At 33.7% G+C, this 21,647-nt stretch overlaps 1 protein-coding gene across 1 annotated transcript; it reads right to left on the bottom strand.

Annotated features, from left to right (window-relative positions):
• Positions 1-4,349: 4,349 nt before the first annotated feature.
• LOC128221167 (uncharacterized) lies at positions 4,350-20,788 on the bottom strand. Its single transcript, XM_052929642.1, has 15 exons — positions 19,669-20,788; positions 19,362-19,474; positions 15,703-15,858; positions 14,412-14,777; positions 14,199-14,241; positions 12,532-12,603; positions 11,731-11,901; positions 10,995-11,234; positions 10,459-10,722; positions 9,950-10,080; positions 9,409-9,518; positions 8,738-8,867; positions 7,890-8,042; positions 7,364-7,483; positions 4,350-6,722 (listed from the first exon to the last, which is right to left on the bottom strand). Exons 1-15 carry the CDS (start codon positions 20,102-20,104, stop codon positions 6,219-6,221), a joined length of 3,009 nt encoding a protein of 1,002 aa, XP_052785602.1. The 5' UTR covers positions 20,105-20,788; the 3' UTR covers positions 4,350-6,218.
• Positions 20,789-21,647: the final 859 nt, after the last annotated feature.

Genomic DNA, 21,647 nt, shown 5'->3' on the forward strand with positions numbered 1-21,647 from the left:
TTCTAAACAGGCCCGGGCAGTGGCTATTGTGACATACCAGCCAGCCGGGGCTTTAATTGTTGTACGACAACATGCAGTATATTTTTATTATGTCAAGATCATGGTATGAAAATGTATCCAAATTAAAGCATTTTGTGGGAAAGTTTGGTTTTTTAAGTAAATTTATACTGTTTGCTTCGTTCCTAAATAATTTCGTTTCTTTCCGTTTGTCAATCGTTTGTGGTCGCGGCTTTGGGATAATATCATTTTCTTAAGAAGCTGATGAAGACCACCTCTATGTATTTGTCATAAGTCTGTCTAACTGTGTTTTGAAACTTTTCACGTATTGTGTTCGCTCTTTTCTGCGTGCGTTATATTAAATGCAAATTATATAAGTAATAAAACAAAACTTTGTTCCATATACAATGCAGAATGATGTTTTATTAAGTGTTCATTTGATGTTCATCTAAAATACATCAACTTCAACAATCACAGCAACAAAAATAATAACTATGATAGTCTTTGATAGAACAATTGCTACCTCCTTCATCCATCCATTCCTACACATTCAATTATTCATACATATTAAGGAATTAATTAATTCATTCAGTTTTTTACTTAAAATTTCTCAATGCAAGCGGAGATTGATGTCCCTTCCCTCCATACATCCTAAATACACCTAAATACACTAAAAAATGCTAAAACACAATGTCATTGTTTATTTCAATAGCTATGCTGGTCGCTTCAGCTCTGGATATATTTTCAAGGACAGAATTTGAGCTGGTCATAGAATGGTCATGTCCGGAATTCCATGCCACCTACCGGCAAGGGTTTCCAAGAAAGGAATATCGTCTCCAAGTCAGAATAGATTTTGTGCATGTGTGGTTTTGACTCATCCAATGTGCTTCTAAGTCTAATAGTGGTGTTTAACCTTTCAATTATTAAAATCGTACTGCAAAATGTCCAATAAGATTACATACATGAATTTTATCTTCAAAATCGTTTAATTCATTAACTTTCCTGCAGTTTTTTTCAATTCCAGGCTAACACTTCTGTGCCGATATCTTAGTGATAAGATTTAAGCATCATTTAATGAATTATAATGCAATAAATCATATCAAAAATTACCTAAAAGTATTCTGATTCAACCAGTAACACAAATTCCCTTTTTTAAATATCTTTACACTAGTTTCTTCTCCTCAGACGCCATTTTTAATCGATTAAGATGTGACGGTTACAAATGACTAAGAATTTATTCATTTTGGGACAAAAGTTATCACAGTTTTAGGCTTGAAAATGTCATTTCGGTTGTCAGTACCTTTACACAAAAAATGTACCATTGTCTTTACTTTTAATAAAGATGTAATAAATTGATGGTGAGTCATATGAAATGTTATACCTAAGAAAATAGTTTATAACATAGACACTGTTCTGCAGTAGAGCATGACCTTTCAACACCAAGAGGCTTTTCAACCCCTTCTAAAAAGAACACTTTTCAACCCTTAGACTTTTAAACCCCTACCTTTTTGGCCTTTTCAACCCCTACATCAAAGACTTTTCAATCCCTAGTTGAATTATTTATAACCATATTGAAGACTTTTCAACCCCTAAATCTATATTATTGGTCTCAGCCCCGATTATTTGAATTTGGCATACATTTAAGAAAACAAGACATTCCCATTGTCTGTTTGTTGCTTTATTAAAACTGATTTGCTGAAAATGTCACTGTTTTGAAACAGTTAAGTCCTATAGGGGTGATTAACATCTTTATTCTCATGAAATATGGGATTCAGAGCTGCATATCATGGTTTCAGATTGAAGCTTTATTTTGTGCAAAACTTTGATTTGTGTCTTTTTCGCAGTTTTTGCTTTAGGGAGAATTTGCGGAATGTCTTCAGCGAAATGGCCATGCAATCTGAAACCATGATATGCATGGGAGTGTCTTGTTCTCTTAAATTGTTCCCAAATTTAGCATTAAAACAGTTATATAAGTAAAAATGAATTGGGCATAGTGATGTTTTCTGTGCATTTTATGCACCTGACATATGAAAAGACTAGCTGTTATTATGAAACTTTCAGATTTTTTTTTTCTTTCTCTTGTAGCGCCGTTTGTTCTAGAAGCAATCAGTAAGGCATAGTGTGGTATTTTAAATGTATATGAACACAAGATAACAATTTGTAAACTGTTTAACTGATCACTTCTGTTGTTTATGAATGTACCACAAATGAGACAAATTGTAGCATTTCAATTTGACACTATGCCATTTCTTGTTATAAACTAACCCGATTAATAGACGACAACATCTGATTTTGTTTAGAAAAAGAAAAGAAAAAATGAAAAGGCTGGCCGGTTTAACAATTTCATTTCATATTTACCATTAAAAGCTAAACGGAAAACTTTACTTGATCAAATTCGTCAATTGCATAAGAAAATAATGGCTGTTGAAAGGTTTGCGGCTTATCATTTGACAGAATTGGCTATATCTGCTTCATGCGAAACAATCACTTGTTCTTATACTTGTCTCAATCTTTGAATAATGAAAAGTCTCTTATCAAACTTGCAAATCTATTGTATTTAGCCAGAAATCGAACTTAAGTATGTTTTTCTACTTTTTTGTCAAAACTGTTACTTAAATACGCTCAATACCACATTAATCAGATCCAGCTCCATAAGAAAAAAGAGTGCATGTGTTAAAGCTTCAATATTTTATTAAAATTGAATGAAATAGAAGAAACCGGTGCATAGAACTTAACATAACTTGACACCGTATTGCAAACATTGATAGTTTCCAGTGTTAATATTGGTAGAATTATGTAAATTGTAATTGTTTTTTTTTTGTAGCCGAATTACGACGTGACCATAAGGTTATGCAATTCTTCTGCATTTTGACAGCCGGAAAAATGCTAAAAAATGGTGTTTTCTTGTGATAAAATTTTGGTTTTGATTGTTATACAGCTGTCAGCTCCTTGTTTTTCAATGTGGGCTATTTAAAAGTTAAAATCCTGATAAGTGTCAATAAGAAGCATAAAGAAAAAATAATTATGGCCTCAGGCTAGTGATCGAATAATATCTGAGAGAAGAAATATATGGAACTTCATGGAAAAAGATATATCACATATGTTTTATCTCTTATAATGTGATATTTATTAGATATTAAACTGAAACAAACAATACATATTGTAAGCACGCTTTATATTTAAGCAACCATACATTGAGTTGGATTTCTGTTCCGTTCTAGTTAAGGGATGAAGTTTAATGTTTTATTCTTACTTTTTCATTTATATGTTAATTTTTGTAATCGCAAATACCTACTATTTTGTCGGGAACATTTTTGCACTTATTGTGTTGTTTTTTTAGGGAACAACAAGCCAACCAAAAACGGCAAATACAATTGTTGTAATCCATCTTATTACCAAATGTACGCACTATACACCATTGTTTGTTATATAATGTAATCAAAGTAATCATTGTAAGTGTTTGTTATGCCTCGAAAAGCGGAAATATGTTGTTTTGCACATGTCTGTCTGTCGGTTTGTCGGTAGACAAAAGCTTGTCCGATTGATAACTAGAGTAAGCTTGGTCTTACGGTCCTCAAACTTTGCTGGGAGGTTGGTCAGGACAAACAGCTTACACCTGATATCCATGTTAGTAGATCAAAGGTTATGGCCCAATTAGCGCAATCCTAGGTGCAAAAACCATGTCATATTGAAAAGTGGATTATGCTTGGTCTTACGGTTGTATTAGTTGGAATGTTGGTCATTCACAACATATGGCCCCTATTGATTTTGAGTTCAGTAGGTCAAAGTTATGTTCACCGCGACATTGAACACTAAGACCTTGTCCGATTCATAACTTGCGTATGCTCCGTTAACGTGGCAGAGATGCTGGTCATGACCTTCAGAAGACTTCCATTGATTGTGATGTCAGTAGGTCAAAGTTTACGGTCACGGTGATCATGAGCAAAAATAGTTTGTTCGAATGATAACTAGGATATACTTATGCCTCTGATAATGATCCTTAAACTTGGTATGAAGATTGGTCATTACCTGCAGATGCCCCTATTTATTTTTGGGTCAGCAGGTTAAAATTCCTGACCACAGTCACCTTAAACATAAAAACCTTGTCCGATTAAACAAAACAGAATGTTTGGACCTCCAGTCCTCAAACTTGGAGGAGAGGTAGAGGTTTGTCATGACCTTAAATTACCCACATACATACAATGCGAAATTCTTATTGACTGCCATGAGAGGGGCAAAGATGTTTAATAAACATCCCTTTTTCCTTTAATAGCTATCCGTATTACAAGGGGGCATTTGTCACTTAACTGTATTGCTCTTGTTTTCAAATGGTTTTTATCAAAACAAAGAAAATCTGTGCTTGCTTTATTTGCATGTTCAGTGTACATTTAATAATACGAGAGCTTTAAGGCCTAATTTGCAAATACATAGATAAAATAGTGCTAAATTAACTCAGCTCCCTGAAGTGACATTTGACACAATTCCTTTTTGATTTGAATTCCGGTTTTTACTTTAGAGGCCTAGAAAAAAGCACACGAACTTATTCAAACAACTACTAGATGTAAAAGAATTGAACCTTTTTGTCGTAAAGCAAGACAAAAGGCTCACCTTAAATGATCTAAGTTTGTATGAATTTATGTGTTCATGAATAGTTATCTTTAAAATGTCTAATACATACCTATATTTGTCTATACCTGATTTAAGCAAGGCTGTGTAATTAAAATTTAAATGAAGAGATACATAAACACATTCTTCCATCTACAAATCACCCTAGAAAAGCGTTAAACATTGGATTGATATTGAATTAAAATGAAAAGAAATGAAGTAACATTTGCATAAAATGTCTATAAATGATTACGATCATAAAATATTATAATTATAAGTATTACAATACATTCTTATTTTACATAATTCTTATTATATTAGAGTTTCAATGTTCTTATTGCGTCTGCGAGGTACTTTTTAATAACAGTACAAAAAACATTATGAAATTCAAGAAATTAACACAAGTTGCAATTTGGTTTATATTTAACCCTCATTCTCTTGTTATGAAAGTGATAGTTTCTCAAAACTCAGCAATGACATGGCCCCAATTTCTTAAAACTCCTAACAGGTTAAGGCTTTTTTCATACTTTTGAGTAATATCAACTTAATCAAAGATTGTCTAGACTTTAAAAAGGAATTATCCTTATAATTATAACAAGAAACCAGTTATCAAAATCAAATTGAAGTATGCACTTTGTTTCTTGCTTGTGTTGACATTTTGAAGGCAATCGCCACAAAATTTGACAAATATTTGACACTAATTGTTGCTTCTCGCTAAAAAACTGAAACAATATAAGAATAATGTATAAAATATATACATTATACTGCAACACAGAACTATCGATTTGAACGAGCAATCGTACAAATCGACTATTGATAAGATGGTATCACTAAACTGATGACACTTTTCTTTTTTTGAAAGATACCTTTTTTTCATACATATGCAATTTCATATATATAATTAAACAATTTTGAAACCAAAACCAACAATAAATCTAAAGTATATGGGTAACAAAACAAAATAAATATTATTTAAAGATAAAATGACGTTTTAAAACAGAACAGAACACCCCCATCCCCCAAACAAATGACACTTTATATCATTCATTTTCACAAAGTTTTTTATAAACAAAAACAGGTAATTTCATTTCTGGATCATTCGATTTCATTTAAAACTCGTTGAAAGAATTGGTATATTTACGTGTAATCAATTGGTTTTGCTCAAAAGGAGATAAGCATAACTTAAAATCTGCTTTCGAACACTAAATATTTTTTGATGACGTAATTGGGAGAAAACAGATGAAGAACATAGAGCAGTTTTCAATAAAACCTCATATATTTTGGTTAGAGACGTATTTCCTTTGTAAAACATATACTTGATAGAAAAAAAGCTTATACACATGATACATATTTACAATGGAAACATGAATTACCCTTTGATATGAAAAACGAACAATTTCATTATATTTGAAGAGCAAGTACTTCCTTTCAACATCTCAAATCAAACATAGAATTTTTCTAACCGCAAGCAATATTTAATCCAGACTTGCGCTAGTTCGGGTATGTGTCTTTGTTTTTTTAAGTATACACTCAAAAATGGTTGATATTATTCTAACAATTTGTTTCGTTTTAAAGGAAACTAATTTAAACTCTTAGTAATTTACAAATCCTTAGTTTCAGCTTTGAAGCACTTTGATGACCACCCCCGGTGGATCAACGCCATGCATATAACGTTTCTGCTGTGTCGGTAGTTTGTCGACAAATGGCAAAGTCGGTGCGTCGGCTTGCATGCCAGTTTCAGAATGGAATTTCGGATTACACGGCACCAGCTCTTTAGAAAATCTTCCTGGGATACTGTCTGTTAAGTCAATGTTTTGGTCCGGAGAGTAAGGCCAGTCTCTGTACCGCATCGTTACACGTCCAACAACCTCTGAAATTATGAAATGATGCGGCTCCGAGATGCCTTTAAGGAGACCTCTTTGACCTTCCATCATCTTCTTGTAGTCGAAGACTCTGTCTAGGTGTGCAGTGATGGGTGCTGGGTCTTGAGATTTTCTAATCTCATCTTGTAAGTTCGTCAGAGTGTGAATCTCCTGTCCTCTCAGATGGCTAGACACGCTTGAGAAAACCTTTTGTATGTCTACATTGGTTTGCCCAGCCATCAGGAAACCAATCTTTACCTGAAGAGAACCAAGAAATCGTTAATACTAGATATAACCCAATGAGACAAATTTTAATTATGAGTATATATTTCTACATCAACGCAAATGTACATCGCCACATCAGCTGGCTGTTTTCCAAGTTTCATAGCTTTTTTCATTACAACAACATTGACACCACTGATTCTTGATGCAGTTCTTAAGTATTTCTTCTGCCAAGCCCAAACTACATGCATATATCAAGTTTAGTCACTATTTGTTATTCCTTAATAAGTTGTTACTTGGAAACCTTGACCTTGACTCTTTTGACACAAAGTAATCTCATGGTTCGACCTCACATAGCATGTTTCATCAATATTGTTTTATTAGCAAGAAATACCAGACGGACTAAAGTAAATTGGTGAGGCTTAATGCATCTTCTGAAATCACAAATTAAACAAGTACTAAGCTCTACAAATTGTTTGATCTAGTTTTGAGATAGGTTCATTAGAAGAAAACATTATACAATTTTAAATTATTTTTCAAAACACACAAAAAACACTTAGGAATGCAATTTTAGAATTATGTTGCTGATTAACATTTCTCATAAGCATGAAATGAAAAGATCTTACAAGACAATCAATGCATTTTTCATGTTCTTAGTTGCTATGTACTAGTTTTACTTTTCTAAATATTCTCTCCCTGACCAGCCACGCCATGAACAAAATGATGAAGACGTTTTTGCTGACACTTCTGGAATTGTTCATCTGAATGTATAGCACCTCTGGTAGTCTGTTCGTCTCCTGAAAAGAGACATTTTTTTTAAAATAAACAACAACACAGTTCCACGAGATGGAACAGTATAATTAGGTCATTTTGTAAGTTATCAAATGGCCAAAACTTGCCTTTTGACATTAGATCAAATATGTTAACCTATTGATAATTAGACGTTGCGATTGTCAAATATAATCCTTTGCTTTAATACCTATATAATGACATTTATTACCTGAGACGTTAACAACGCACGACAAATTATTAAAGTCTGTAACATTAAATTGGCATGGGTGAAGTATGTACATGTATTTCAAATAACTGCGTTTTTAAATGTACCAAAAATAACATTTTAAAACCTTATTATTTCTAATTAAATGATAATTTAAAATTTTACACCCGTGTAATATGATTTTCGATGCTTTTTTATCAGCTTACTTTACTAATCTCATTTAGAACATGGACCAGGGCGTTGATGGTAACATTGGCATCCAGTTGGAGCGTATCAGTCGTTATCAAATAGGTCTGATCCGTGTTGTGTACCTTGACACCCGTAACAGGCAGCTGCATCTTATGAAGGTGAGCATCAGCCTTAAATTAGATGCAAAACTAGAGCATCTTTGAATAAATTAAATAAATCAGAGAAAACACTGGAAATAAAATAATTAATTTTCCGTATAAAAATAAACCAATTGAAACATTTTATCCGAAAATTAGTGTTTATTAACTCTAGCAGTATGAGATTTGTTACTAGGTATCACTCATTCAATTATTTTAAAAATTCTGCACTTTAAAACGTCCAGCACATTGTTTTGGAACACAATAAGAAGAGAAAAAGATTATCTTGACATTAGTTCTATTGACCGAATTCTTTCAAGCAACACGCTATTTTTTCATGGTGATTTTTTTTTAAATCCCCAAATACATGGCCAAGCCCAGACCAGCCAAATGACACATAATTTCCTTACCACTTATCTTAAAGTGCAAATATGACTTCTAACCATCTGACATAGATGTTTAATGTTGAACATATGTGCCATGTTATTTGACAGTGCATTGCCAACTTAGAGCCCGGACAAACAATTGTACCATGATTTATGACATATAACCCTTCTAGTAAGTGGAGCCTTGGCCTTTCACCTGTTGACATGTTTTACGCGACACATCATCATGATATGATTAATCACCGGCCAAAACTTCTCCGCCCAGTGATATAACCAAATATAATAACCTTGGTTTTGTTTTCTTCGAAAATAAAAAGTGTATGAAAATTTATTTAATCTTACCTTTGCAAACTCACTTAACCCGGAGAAAGGAATCTTGGCCATACTGCCAATTATCAATGATAAATGAGGCCCGTTCATTCCATCATTAGTAGCCTTTCGAATATGTTTGTGGTACTTATTGAGACAGATACTGCAAAAATAATGATGAATAAAAAATAATATTAAATACCACTTAAACAAATATATTTCTTTAAATAGAAGCAATCACCACAAAGTCTTGAGAGATTGTTGATTAGATGTTGTTGAACATTGTCAGCCAATTTATTTAAGTGAAGCATTGCATTGTGATAATTATTATCTTTTCATTAGGAAATATCATGAATGATAACTCTTATGACATAAAATCTCAATCCTTAATATAGGGATCGATTATGAGAAGTTAGGTCATACTTTTATTGAACATGTTTTAAAATATGTTAATATCTATTTCAAAGTACTTCTAACTATTTGGTATGCAAATGCTCAGCAAAAACAGACCCAACAAGCATATTTATCGACTCAAATTAAAAGCTCTCAATTCTGTTCTCAGGAATTCTGAACGTCAGCAGTCCTGATTCGTTCTATAAAGAAATCTGTTCTAAAAGAAAACAAAAGATGCTATTTGAAATCAATTAAATATAATTGTCATTGATCCGAAAAATTATTGACAATAAATAGTATTTCAGACATACGATTGCAACTCCAGATGAGGGGCTTTCTCTCTATCTTTTGTTCCATGCAAGTGCATGGGGCTTGTCTGTATAGATACTCTGTTTTTACGCTGTGGCAGACAATCAGGATCCTACAATGTAATGCGGTATTTCGGTCATTGATAATAACGTCTGTTCATGTTTGCTAAATGCAGGTAAAACATTTAACAACAAACCAAATTCTAGAGTTACTTTCTATTCGGGAACCACCTCCTGCTTTTATGTGATAACAATTTTTAAAATGATTTTGTGGATTGGATCGCACACGTTTAACGGAAATGAACTCCTGCTGCGTTTGTGTTATATGACCTGTAAAAGTATTAGTAACATTTTCACCTGAAAGAAACTACAGAAACTAATTGTACGAATATCGATTTTCAAATCATTTTTTGGCATTAATCATAAGTACTTCAATGGAAATTATAGAGACTACACCGCGTTTGCGGTTGTTCTGTGTAACGGCACAAGGTTCATGGCCTTATCGGTTATGACACTATACAAAAGACACAAAAAAAAATCTAACTGGAAAATCAGATGATCTGAAATTAGCAGCAATCTTTTCCTTTTCAGACGTTTCGAAGCTGTCAGCCAAGAGGATTGTATGACAAATATGTTCTTGTTTGCTTGTGTTCAATTCATCTTTTTCACAAACCCCTGAAAATTACAGAAATACTTAGTAATGTTATAATGAAAACAGAGTAATTTATGAACTCGTACTCGTATAAACACAATGCGCAGTAAAATAATACAAACATTAACATGCAATGAATACATATCATTGATTTTCTGTAACGCATATTTCGGGCAAAACAAATTCAATCTGGAACACGCATAGCTACATAGCCTTATTCACTGTCTGTCAAAAGAGCCACTTTATTTACAAAAATTCAGGAACTCTCTTTGAGTGGTATATTGTTCAACATTTTATCAATTAAACTCAACAACGCTTTTTAATAGAAAATGTATCACAAGTCTAGAATAATTCATTTGGTTAAAAATTACAAATATTAGTGTTGCCAAAGAATCATCTACCTTGAGAAACGGAAGCAGTTTCTATTGCTTCTTCATCTTTATAAGCATTTATTGTTTCATTGTGTACTTCAGTCACGTCGCATTCCTTTTCGTTTTCTTTCAAAGTGCTTTTGATTTCATCTTCACCACACAACACTAAATCGTCATCAATTGTTTTAACGTCCTGCGTTTGCCTTGCGCCTGCATCGAAACCATTTGAAAGAGTAACCAAAGGCGTTTGCACATCAGCATTTTCTGATATCAGCGTTCGTTTAAGTCTTCCACCTACCGAAACAACAACACATAAGGGAAATTAATTTATACTCTAAAACAATATTATTTGGCCTAGCAATACATTCACAAACAATAGATGTACAATTTCACTTACTGAAAAAATACATCTTAAGTCTTGTTTACGTCTAGATACTTTCAACTTTTAAATGTGACATATGTGCACCTATATTATGAATAAATGAAACAATCCTGATACTAAACAATGTAAAAATAATTACTTCTTTTTTCAACAATTTTGTTACAAACTATGAAAATGTACGAACCAAAGACATCCATGCAACGAATCAAATCCTTTTCAAAAATGGCAAGTTCAATTTCCAAGGCACTGTAGCAGGGTAATCTTCTCTTTATTTCTTTCTCAAATGGAATGAACATCTCAGTCAACTTTCCGGAAATGCATTGCTCACACAAGTGAATAAGAGATCGCAAAGTCCAGCATTGAACATATATCGCAATACATTCTTTTTTTACCTCTACAATGTCTCTTTGGTCTTCTCCGTGGTCTGAAAACAAGTATTGTAATAAGTCTTAATATTTGTTTAAAATAAAACATACAGGATATTTGCTGATTTTATTAAAAGATCGAAATATAGTTTTTCGATGACCACATGCGAAATATAATACGATCTTACACCGAAATCAACACATCACAGAAGTTGCTGTTTCTGATATACTTTGGTATACATTCAGTTAACCTTTTTTCTACACCTCTAGCGAAGTTTATATCGCCGATCACATAGACTGTCGTTCCGAAGCCAGCTTGGTGAGTAATAGATCTCCAAATAGTGTTGATAGTTTAACTCCTTAGTTTGGTTGTTATTTCACTAATATGTATTTATTAATACTTACTTCCCATAAAATATGCACGAGTTGTTCTTTAAAATAGAGAATGTAACTTTTAGATTTGTTTAATATTCTTTCAGGGATCAAAAGGTACATCGTCAAATTGTTATACATTTTGAACTACGACATATAAACAATTAGATTTGTTGGATTTACCTATAATCATTTTCTGTAGACTTTCATTGAATGTTTGTATGATTGGTTCCCAATCTGAGTTCTTCAATTTCGCCTTCCCCTCGACATCTCCGGCTATCTCATCCAATACCTCCCCAAGTGCTGCTTCTTTGTTGTTGGATATGTTTTTCGTCAGCATTACTATCCGGATTTCTGGTATTGAAAAGATAAATTATTTAGCGAAATATTATCTTCCTTGAAAAATGTGTGTCGAAAAATATGTGATATAATGATGTTGCATGTTTTCAACATTTTAAATTGTGATAAATAGAAATCTGACAATATCTCAGTTAAAGTTATGTAACTCAACGTGGGGAGTGAATTGTTGATGTTGAAGTTTAAAGTTGACAACTCATATGGTTTAAATTATTTTAAGTAAAACAGTCAAGAATGAGGACGGACAGAAGTACGTGCAAAAATTATTTAGGTATTTACTTCTTTAAAAAGCAGGTGTTGTTAATTTTTTTTTTTCGAAAAGAACAACCTATCCCTTATAGCAGAAAAAACTTTGATCCTAGAGGTTCGTGCGGACAGACAGAAGTACGGGCATATGGGAATGGGTTGTCCTATAAAGCACCCGAGGGGCAGTATATATAACTACAATAAGGACGAAAAACATGGTGCAATTTTGCAGCAACACATGTAAAAGTAAATACACTCTGGAATGGAGATCACTTTAGTGATAAGACAAAAGTTTGATGTTAAAAATTGAAAATATATAAAACTGATTTCAATAGCTTGACATGGAGACGATTTTAAACACAAATACAGTTTAATTGATACCTGGTATCGGTATGGCTTTGGTGATCGGATGCTTGGTATATTCAGTCAGTACACTAAAGAGCTTCTTCATATCTAAAACAGTAACATTAACCTTATATAAGCGTGATATTTTAGAAAGCTTCAAATCAAGTGAACGTATCAATATAAGAAGAACAGTAGTCAGGTATGCCTATCCAGACTGCAATGCAGTCGGTGACCCCTTCTTATTCTATATAAATCCGCCATCTTCCACCACATCAATTTGTAAAGTGCGAGACATAACCTTAAATTTTAAAAACTCAATGGACATAAACTTTGACACGGTCAAAGACATGGTGACAGAAAAGAGCGATGTTGAACATATCACTGTTGTAGATGAACATAAAATTGCTAGAAATCCCGCTACTGGTCATGTTATTACAAAACGTGAAAGTAAAGACTACTAAATTGTGTTTGACAAGCGTGTTATTGGCACAAAATTTGGTAGGAGTGATAAATGTTTTGTAAACATAATGTTTATAGTGTTGATTCTATTGTGTATATATGTAAGATTTAGCCAAATATTATTTTGTGTGAATACTGTATAATGCTTAATGAAAGCTGTATATGTTTCTGCGTTTTTTTGGTATGTCATTTCAAAGATGTAAAAATGTAAAGTATAAATGTTGTTTGTATGAATGATTGACTAAATAGTGGTAATAAAAAGCAAAATCGTACTGTATTTTTTTTTGTTTTTCTTGTAGTAGATTTAACAAGTACAACAATATATTACAATTTCCTAATCATATATTAATCACGAAATTAACCCCTTGTAACACGAAATACATCAAGAGATCCTTCACGTACATGTCCCATATAAACGGTGCATGTCTAAAACAGATTTAACAAGAGTGTTTACATCCCTGTGTGACAGACCGTAGAGTGTCGACCTCATCTGACCTCGTCAGGTGTTAAGTTACATTGGTTTAAGTGGTGGAATACTTAAAACGAAATAGTTAAATATTGAGGTTTATGATTATACTAAGCAGGTAAACAGCTATACGAGTCACAAAATGTGAAACTTACACATTGCGGGTTTAAAAAAAAGGCCGTCTGCTAACCAATATTACAGCGAACTGTTATTCCGCTATATGATAATGGCGGACTATCGGAAAATTTAAACACTGTTGTCTGCTACCGGTATGACGGAACAGTGAAAATAAATCAAACAGACTCGTTTAAACGATGCGGGTTATGTAAAACATAAACATTTTGACTCTGGCGGTTTAAAGTCGTCTGCTAGGCTGACCGCCACCGACCGGTTAGATTCGGAAGCGTTACGCCGGAGTGCGCCCGAAAAGCTACTCATTTTCTATTCCGTCCAAGATGGCGGATTTTTATAGTATAAGAAGGGTCACCGAGTGCATTACAGTCTTGTTAGGCATACCTGACTACTAAGAACCATCAATAAAGAAACATTTATATATTGATTTGCTTATGCATACTAAACACTGCACAGTTCGTTGAATAGTAATCTTCCTTGTATTCATCGAAGTAAGGATGCCTCATTGGATGTATTCACACTTCAATATAGCCAAATATCATCAATGTTTATGTACCGAATACTGTTTTACTGTCATAAAAATAAGTATGCATGTTTGGTGGTGCATTTGTAAGGGCTCATGCTATACACAAATGAAAAAACTTACCGTCAGTTATCGCATTGAGTTTCTTGCCCTGTACCACTTGCGTCTGGTTGTAATAAAACACACCATTAACATAAATGGCATATACGAGCATGTAAAATTATTTCAATTGCGAAAGAAGCTAAATATATTAATCTTCATAACGAAATGAGTAATAAGTATAAAAAGTATGTTGAATATGTAAAGTATGTCACAAATACTGGGTATGATACAAACCTCCTGTATATTCTTTAGATAGCCAAGTTGTATATCTGAACCACTTTTAATAGCTTTTAGGTCTTCTTCGTGCATTAAGATGCGATCCTCAATACCAGTCACTTGCGTTCGCAATTCTTTTATGTACCCTTCTACTGCCGACAAATGTTCTTTATGAACAACGGTTAAAGTAGCCAGCTCGCGATGTAGTTGATCCACGTCTATGATATCATCTTTTTCCATTGTTTCATCTAGCGGATTGTCGTCTTTTTTGGCTTCTTCGATTTTATGCTTGATTTCTGACATTTCCCCTGAAATACTTTTTAACGAATCTTTTCGCGCAGTCATTACATCCTCCGGAAATAATTTGAATGTGTCTGATTTTAGCTGAAAATATGATACAAGCGATTGAAATGTTAAGGAATGGCATATTCCATAGGGTGCTACTTTTATATTCAATAAAAGTATTTCACGTGTATATCGTATGTATCGTATTTGTTGTATTAACAACAATCTCAATTATTAGACCGGCCCGTAAAATAGCAGGTTCCGTAGCCTATACATGTGGCGTAGCGTAGTTAGATATCGAATAATAGTGTTAATTTAACCTGAAACTAATACGTCAATGAATCATATAACCAATAAACTGATATCAACTTTTACTTTCAAGAAAACAAATTACCCGACACTTTACAGTGTGCTGTAAATTCAATTAGGTTTTTGTATGTCGTGAGAAAGTTGCACTGTTTCAATGTATTGTTTAATGATCGCGTCATTTGGTTACCCTACCTGACATTGTTAGCAATTATTATATATGTTCCCCGATACGACACATAATACTTAATATCATTAAACACCGTCTTCCAAAACGAATGCTATGTAATAAAAACGGCTGTACATAAATGATGGCATGGTTTAATTAATACTCAATTGGATGTATGCCCTATAGCAAAGACGCATCTATATACAAGTCAGAGAATGGAGTCGTTATAAAAATAAATCCTATGCGTTGACACTACATACCTAATAAACATATATGTGTTTCGGATTAGACAGAATAATTTTGGTCGTATCAGATTGCGAATGAGCTTTAACAATCCTTGATAAACATACCCAGTTTTTTATATACAGTATGACTGCACTGTGCTGTTTGTGGAGTTTTGTGCTGTTCTTCCATGTTTCTTGTTTGTGATATTTTGTTTTTATGTTCGATGACTTTGGCGTTAACCCAGTGCCATTAAACCGGTTTTATGTTTAAACTTTCTGTAGTTTTTCGCATAAATATTTACTCAAACATGATTTATAAACCTACTTGCTCAATTTTCTCAATGGCGTGTTTTGCATTGTCGTCGTGTTGGAGCTTCGGAAGTTTGAGCAGTTCCAACATGGAATCTAAGTATTTATCTAACTTCTCCTTGGACACCTCTAACCTTGCCGAGTGAAATATGTCATGCCTTGCTTCCCGTACCTAGAAAGCATTTAATTACATTCAATAAAGTTATGTTTTCAATATTAAAACCAAACAGGACATTATTAGTTTCGAGTACGTATAGGCACACTGTCTCGCGTGATTTTCTTTATCTTATGTCGATAAGTACGGCATAAGTTGTTGACATACTATCAATCATTTATCTTCATTTTCTAGACATATATAAAGAAGACAATTGTTTGTTTCAAGGGATATAAATTTCAGTTGGTGAAAACCGAAAAATTTCTTTCAAGGGTGGAGCAGCCAGTGTTAAATGTGAAAACGAGATGAAATAAAATTGACATATCACTGAAACGAGCAGTTTTTATTTTAAGTTTATGCTTAAAATCAATTTATAATGCTACTGATTAGATTTTTATTGCAAAAGCGGGCAATTTCTTATAACGTTTGCCTTTCAAGAAATTACGTCATTCATAGATTTCTAAAGCTATATGCACGCTAAACAGCAGAAAGGGGCAAAGATTCAAAACAGTGAGTGACTTCAAAACGACGTTTTACCGTTTTAATTTAGTGAGTCATTCTATCTCAATAACAAATGGAAATCACAAGAAAAGAAGTTTGAGTGATTAAACTCCAAGGAATCCTTTTTATAAATTTCAGTCATTGGAATAGTGTTTTTTAGTTTCGTTGTCAAATCGATTTTCTTCTATTTTGTTTTAGGCCTTCTTTCAAAATGGAGTTGGTGTTACATTTCCTGTGTTGATGGGAATAAAAGAACTGATTTAACACGAATCTTATTTACAGTAGTTAACCAGTTGGTATGTTACTTACTAAGTGGACTTAGCAAACAATAACTAGATAAGCTGTTAGCGCCTGAATCTGGAATGCATTTTATAGGTAACTGGTATCACGAATCTTATATATTGTTCACTGACATAGCATATGATGTAAAATGGAGGACAGACACAAGAGATACCATGAAAGAGGTCTCGATTCTTTTGGATGTGCAATTTACCATCCCAGAGCGATATGTTTCACACCGGTGGCTATCATGCTATCATGTGGCAGTAAATACAAAACGTATGTCTGATGTTTTAAATGTGTTCTATTATTTATCATTCAGAACTGAAGGGCATGCATTCTACTCCGAAATCATTTATGTAGTGCCCCAGCAAAGACATGACATCAGGAGAAAAAGCCATCAATGAAATAAGAGCAATCCAGAGGCTATTGGAAAGAGGAAACTGACAGCTGGTGGCAAGAATAGGAAAGGTCGAATCCGTGAACGCCTGTTTGAAAAGAATGTGAAATCAGAGTTAACATTAAATGCTGCAATGTTATAAAACCATGTTTGAGTCTAAGGAGCCTCCTATCCATTAACTTTGGAAAAGTCAGGCAGAAAGTTTTTCAAGGTGTATTTTGGGTGATGAAAGTGAGGTTTCAAAGAGAAGGACATGTACAGTAAATCTGCGATCGCTCGAGGTCGCCGGGGACAGAGCCTTAACCTCGAGGGAACCGATGTTTCGAACGACCCGATTTTCAATTATCCAATTTGTTATGAAATATCTTCCCACACTGTGTATCTTTCAGTGTATTTTAAGTTTGAAGTCGTCATTTACTAAGACACCGATTATGTGTTGTGTTGTGGAAATCGCACATATTTTCAAAGGCTGTCGTATACTATATATATACTTAATATAAAATGTTAAAGAATTATCAATAAATGAATAATTAGAAAAAAATATTTTTACAAAATTGCCATATTGCAAAGCAAAGTGACAAGAAGGAATTATTTTCAGAGATTCCGATGTTGGATCGATTTGGTAGTGTTTATTCATATTTTTACTACTCATTTACATTTCTCACAATTAACTTCTCGTCATTAACTTCTCATCATCATCTTATAAAATGCCCATATAAACTGATACCGGTCATGCGTTAACAGTGTTAAACACACCTTGTCAAATTGCCTTTCAACATTTTTACAACTTGCGAAAATTTTAATACCTAGCTATTGTTTGTTTATTTTGGAACACGCGTTCGGGAAAAAAGTGTGAATTTATGACCTCGAGGGGGCCATAAGGTTTTGTGCGTGATTTGTGTATATTGGACCGAGGATATTGCTCGACTCCTCGGCATAATTAGGTTTCGAATCAGCGTAGGTATATTTTATATGAAAATAGAAGGAAAAAAGTTCGGGACGAAGCTCCGACCTCGAGGGAACGCCGGTTCTCGAACGACCGCAGTTGTACATTAAAGCTGACAATAAAAAAACCTCATCTCTTCACTCTCTGGCAAAAACCCGGTTTCGCAGGATTTCAAAAACCGTGCTGCCGCAGCATATAAAAATTGATGAAAAAGAGAAAAAAGAGTAAAAACAAAATTGAGTTGCCCTGATGAAACATGTTGTTGCAAAAAGGACTAAATTGCCATATAATTTCTCAAGTTCTGTCCCTAAGAGGGTACATGTTGTTGATCATAGTTGTTTGATTTAACTTCATCTGTCTGTATTTTTAAGTATTGTAAATACATAAATATGCTTTTGTCTGAATTATTTAACATCTAAACAATGCGGTTTTAAAACAGACTTTGATAAGTTGAATGTTCAGGTAATAAATTGTAATGCATTAACTGATTTATTTTGGGTTTTTTTGACCACCAGGTCAGGAACTTACTCTTAACTTTTCAGTCTGATAATAAAATGTTGTTGTTGTTTTTTTTGTTGATCATTTTGTTTTTATATGCTCTTCCCAGTAACAGTGGTCAATTGTGTAACTGTACTGGATGAATGTGTACACTCACATATCAGACAGTGGAGCAACTTTTGAGAATGTATTAAAATGTTTACAACATGTACGCACCAGCATGAAATCACTATAATGTGATAGTAGTAGGAGCAACAGCCGGCACCAGAAAATCTATTACCATCTTGAGCAACTCTAAGAAAGCCATTTTAGGCCTTCTCAGTAGCAAATGCAATCCCTTACAACAGGAAGCTGAGTGTAATCATTAAGCTGGTTCTTTCGCCAACGAAAGCAATATAAGTATCGGTCTGACTTAAACGTTGAAAGATTGATCGGGATGAAAAATGTTCAGTGTTATAACCTATTATGTTAAGCCTGTCTCGGGTACTGAAATCCCTTAAAACCCAGGAGCTTCCGGGTGGGCTTTGCCCCCCCCCCAGGGCCCCTGGCTGTGCCCTGGACCCACAAGGGGATATACTGGCACCTTGAGTACCGGCTGAAAATATATTACTCCTTTTCAGGAATAAAGCATTCTCATTCATTCAGTGAGTAAAAATTTAACGTCAATAAACTTTAACCTTCAAAGTGATTCGCAACACACATGAATGCGTTGTAATACAACAGAAATATGGGATGTGCCAACTATTAACCATGGTATTGGTTAAATGCTCACGACTCAATGCCTAACAGGCATTCACCAAGAGGAAATCTTGTTTAAAAAATTGTTCGTGCTTAAAATGTTTTTCTTTTCATAATACAAAAATGCTCAGCGTGTGTAATCGGTAGAATATCTCTTACTTTTTGAATGGACTTTGATTCTCCGAGCATATCCCAAAGCGTTTTGTTATGAATGCATAAGGCCAGCAGTCCAGCTGCATCTGTGTCTGCAGCTGATGTCACGTTCATGTAACCTAGCGTTTTAAACAAAAAATTAAAACCGCATTTAAAATCAAATCATATCCACCAATATTTACTTTGGATAAAATATAATGCACGTACATATGTAAAATGAAGTCCAACTTAATTATAATATTTGATAATTGAATTTATATGTTTGTTCAAAGTGAATCTACTAATCAAATCAACAAAAACTGTTAAAACTAACCTTGTGTTTGAATAAAACACTTTCCAAACTCCCAATAGTTGGTAGACCACTGGTTTACTTTGCTATTTGGAAACCCTGGGAACGGACCCTCTCGATATGCAGCCCATATAGCATCGTAAATTTGACTACAGGCACTGTCTTGAGGGCAACGTCGTCGGTCTGGGTTATCTTCCTTATCGCAAAGGCAGTACTTTTTTCTCTGTTTGAGTATGCATTCAGCTGTCTCGTGATATGGACGCAAATTGGCGATTGTACATTCTGTGCAGTCATACTGCGTTCCTATTTTTACTTCGACATTAGCGACTATTGTATCATATTGAAATTTAACTTCCTTCTCGACCATTCTTTCGGTGCCATCTTTAATGTACCGTAGTCCAATGCATGCTTTCACCCAAGATTCGAATAAAGGTGGATAAGAACGTGCATCGCCCGACATGTTAATTAAAAAGGACCCTTAATCGAGGGTTTCAACAATATTTTTTACTGGCAATTTGCAGAAAATGCTCTTGTTGGTTTTTAAATTACCTATGATGTTTTGGTATTCACACCACCTAAAGTTTTTACCACATGTATCTTAGTTTTCTTTTCATAAGACTAATTCAAAACTTTAATAAAAGAATACTTGTCAATTTCAATTTGACAGTGCCTGGGTTTGTTCAGAAAACTTTTTAATAATAGAAACACACGCGATTTTCAATTCGACTTAAATGCGTTTTGACAATGTTACTATGTCACTATAAATATACTTGAAAAAGACGCACACAGGTAACACTCCATGTTCGCTTAAAAAAACTCCAACTGAGTGTAAACACAGTTTTATATATAAATATGTAGAGTCGATATATTTATGAATAAGTATATAGTTTATTACAAAATGAATAGAGCGTCCGTTGAGAATATAAACACTTCCGCCATTTTATAGTTTCACATTACACGATTATTCAATCTTTCACCATTGTAGAGATATCAGATCACCAGATATTAAAACACCTTGATTATAACAATCACACGCAAACACACACTATTTTAGTTAGCGTTAACAAGTTTTTGATATTGTTTTTCAGAGTATAACCAAAATTCAATTCACTCTTTTATTTTGATCCTTTTTACAATATGGCTGATAACAAGCTATGACACATACTCATTTTTAAAAATTCAAACTGCATGTACTCGTAGCTTAGGCAGTTGCTATATTTAGAACAAAAGATTGTATTGATTGTGCAGTTGGCGCGTGTACATCGCTATACAGATAGTGCGGTTAAGATTTAAGGTTGTATTCTTTGCCAATTAAGTGCAGCCTTGTAAATGTTTAAAGTACTATACTTCAATTTAGTTTGCTTACATCTCGTACACGCCGCGCTGTATTCCGCAATAAATGCAATCATGTAGATCTAGCGTGTGTTTGATGAACTGCAGACCTGATTAAGTATTTTTAGTGTTTTTAGATATTTTTATTTTAGTTTATTTTCGGTTTTTATTCAAAGTAATCCTCTCGCTTTACACGAGGGAATCTCCCATTGCAATACTTGTAATTGTGATTCAGCCTCCAATTGCAATAGTAAAAATCACTATACTAATAAAAAAAAAACCGTTAAATTGCCTTAAAACTTTCCAGATATCTTAATTAGGTTTAAAGTTTGACAACAAATCATAACATATCTAATCGATGTTGTTTTTTTCCAAATTGCCCTCTTGTTTAACGGTGCGTGGAAAATCACTTTCCAATTCAAATTCAATTATTCTCTTAAAATCCGGATTCATAAATGTATATGAAGAGGTCAAACATTGTCAGTTGCGAGAACCCACAATTAGGTTTTGTAAAAATGTGAATCCTACCCTAGTTATAAACTATGTGAAACACACACTAGATCGACAGATAGAAAGGAAGGAATGTATGCACTAGCGGATCCAGCGGAGGGGGAGGGGGGTGCACCTCCTTTCAATATAAGAGAAATAAAAAAGGAATAAAATACGCACAC

This window comes from Mya arenaria, chromosome 16 (assembly GCF_026914265.1).
Source record: "Mya arenaria isolate MELC-2E11 chromosome 16, ASM2691426v1".
Lineage (NCBI taxonomy): Eukaryota > Metazoa > Mollusca > Bivalvia > Myida > Myidae > Mya > Mya arenaria.

Bases quoted from the DNA above. Each gene is read 5' to 3' on its own strand.
- LOC128221167 (XM_052929642.1), bottom strand. From the start codon at position 20,104: ATGTCGGGCGATGCACGTTCTTATCCACCTTTATTCGAATCTTGGGTG. The intron at 9,519-9,949 runs GTTAGATTTTTT...ATTACATTGTAG, and splicing joins TCAGATCATCTGATTTTCCA to GATCCTGATTGTCTGCCACA. The intron at 7,484-7,889 runs GTAAGCTGATAA...GTCTCTTTTCAG, and splicing joins TTCTAAATGAGATTAGTAAA to GAGACGAACAGACTACCAGA.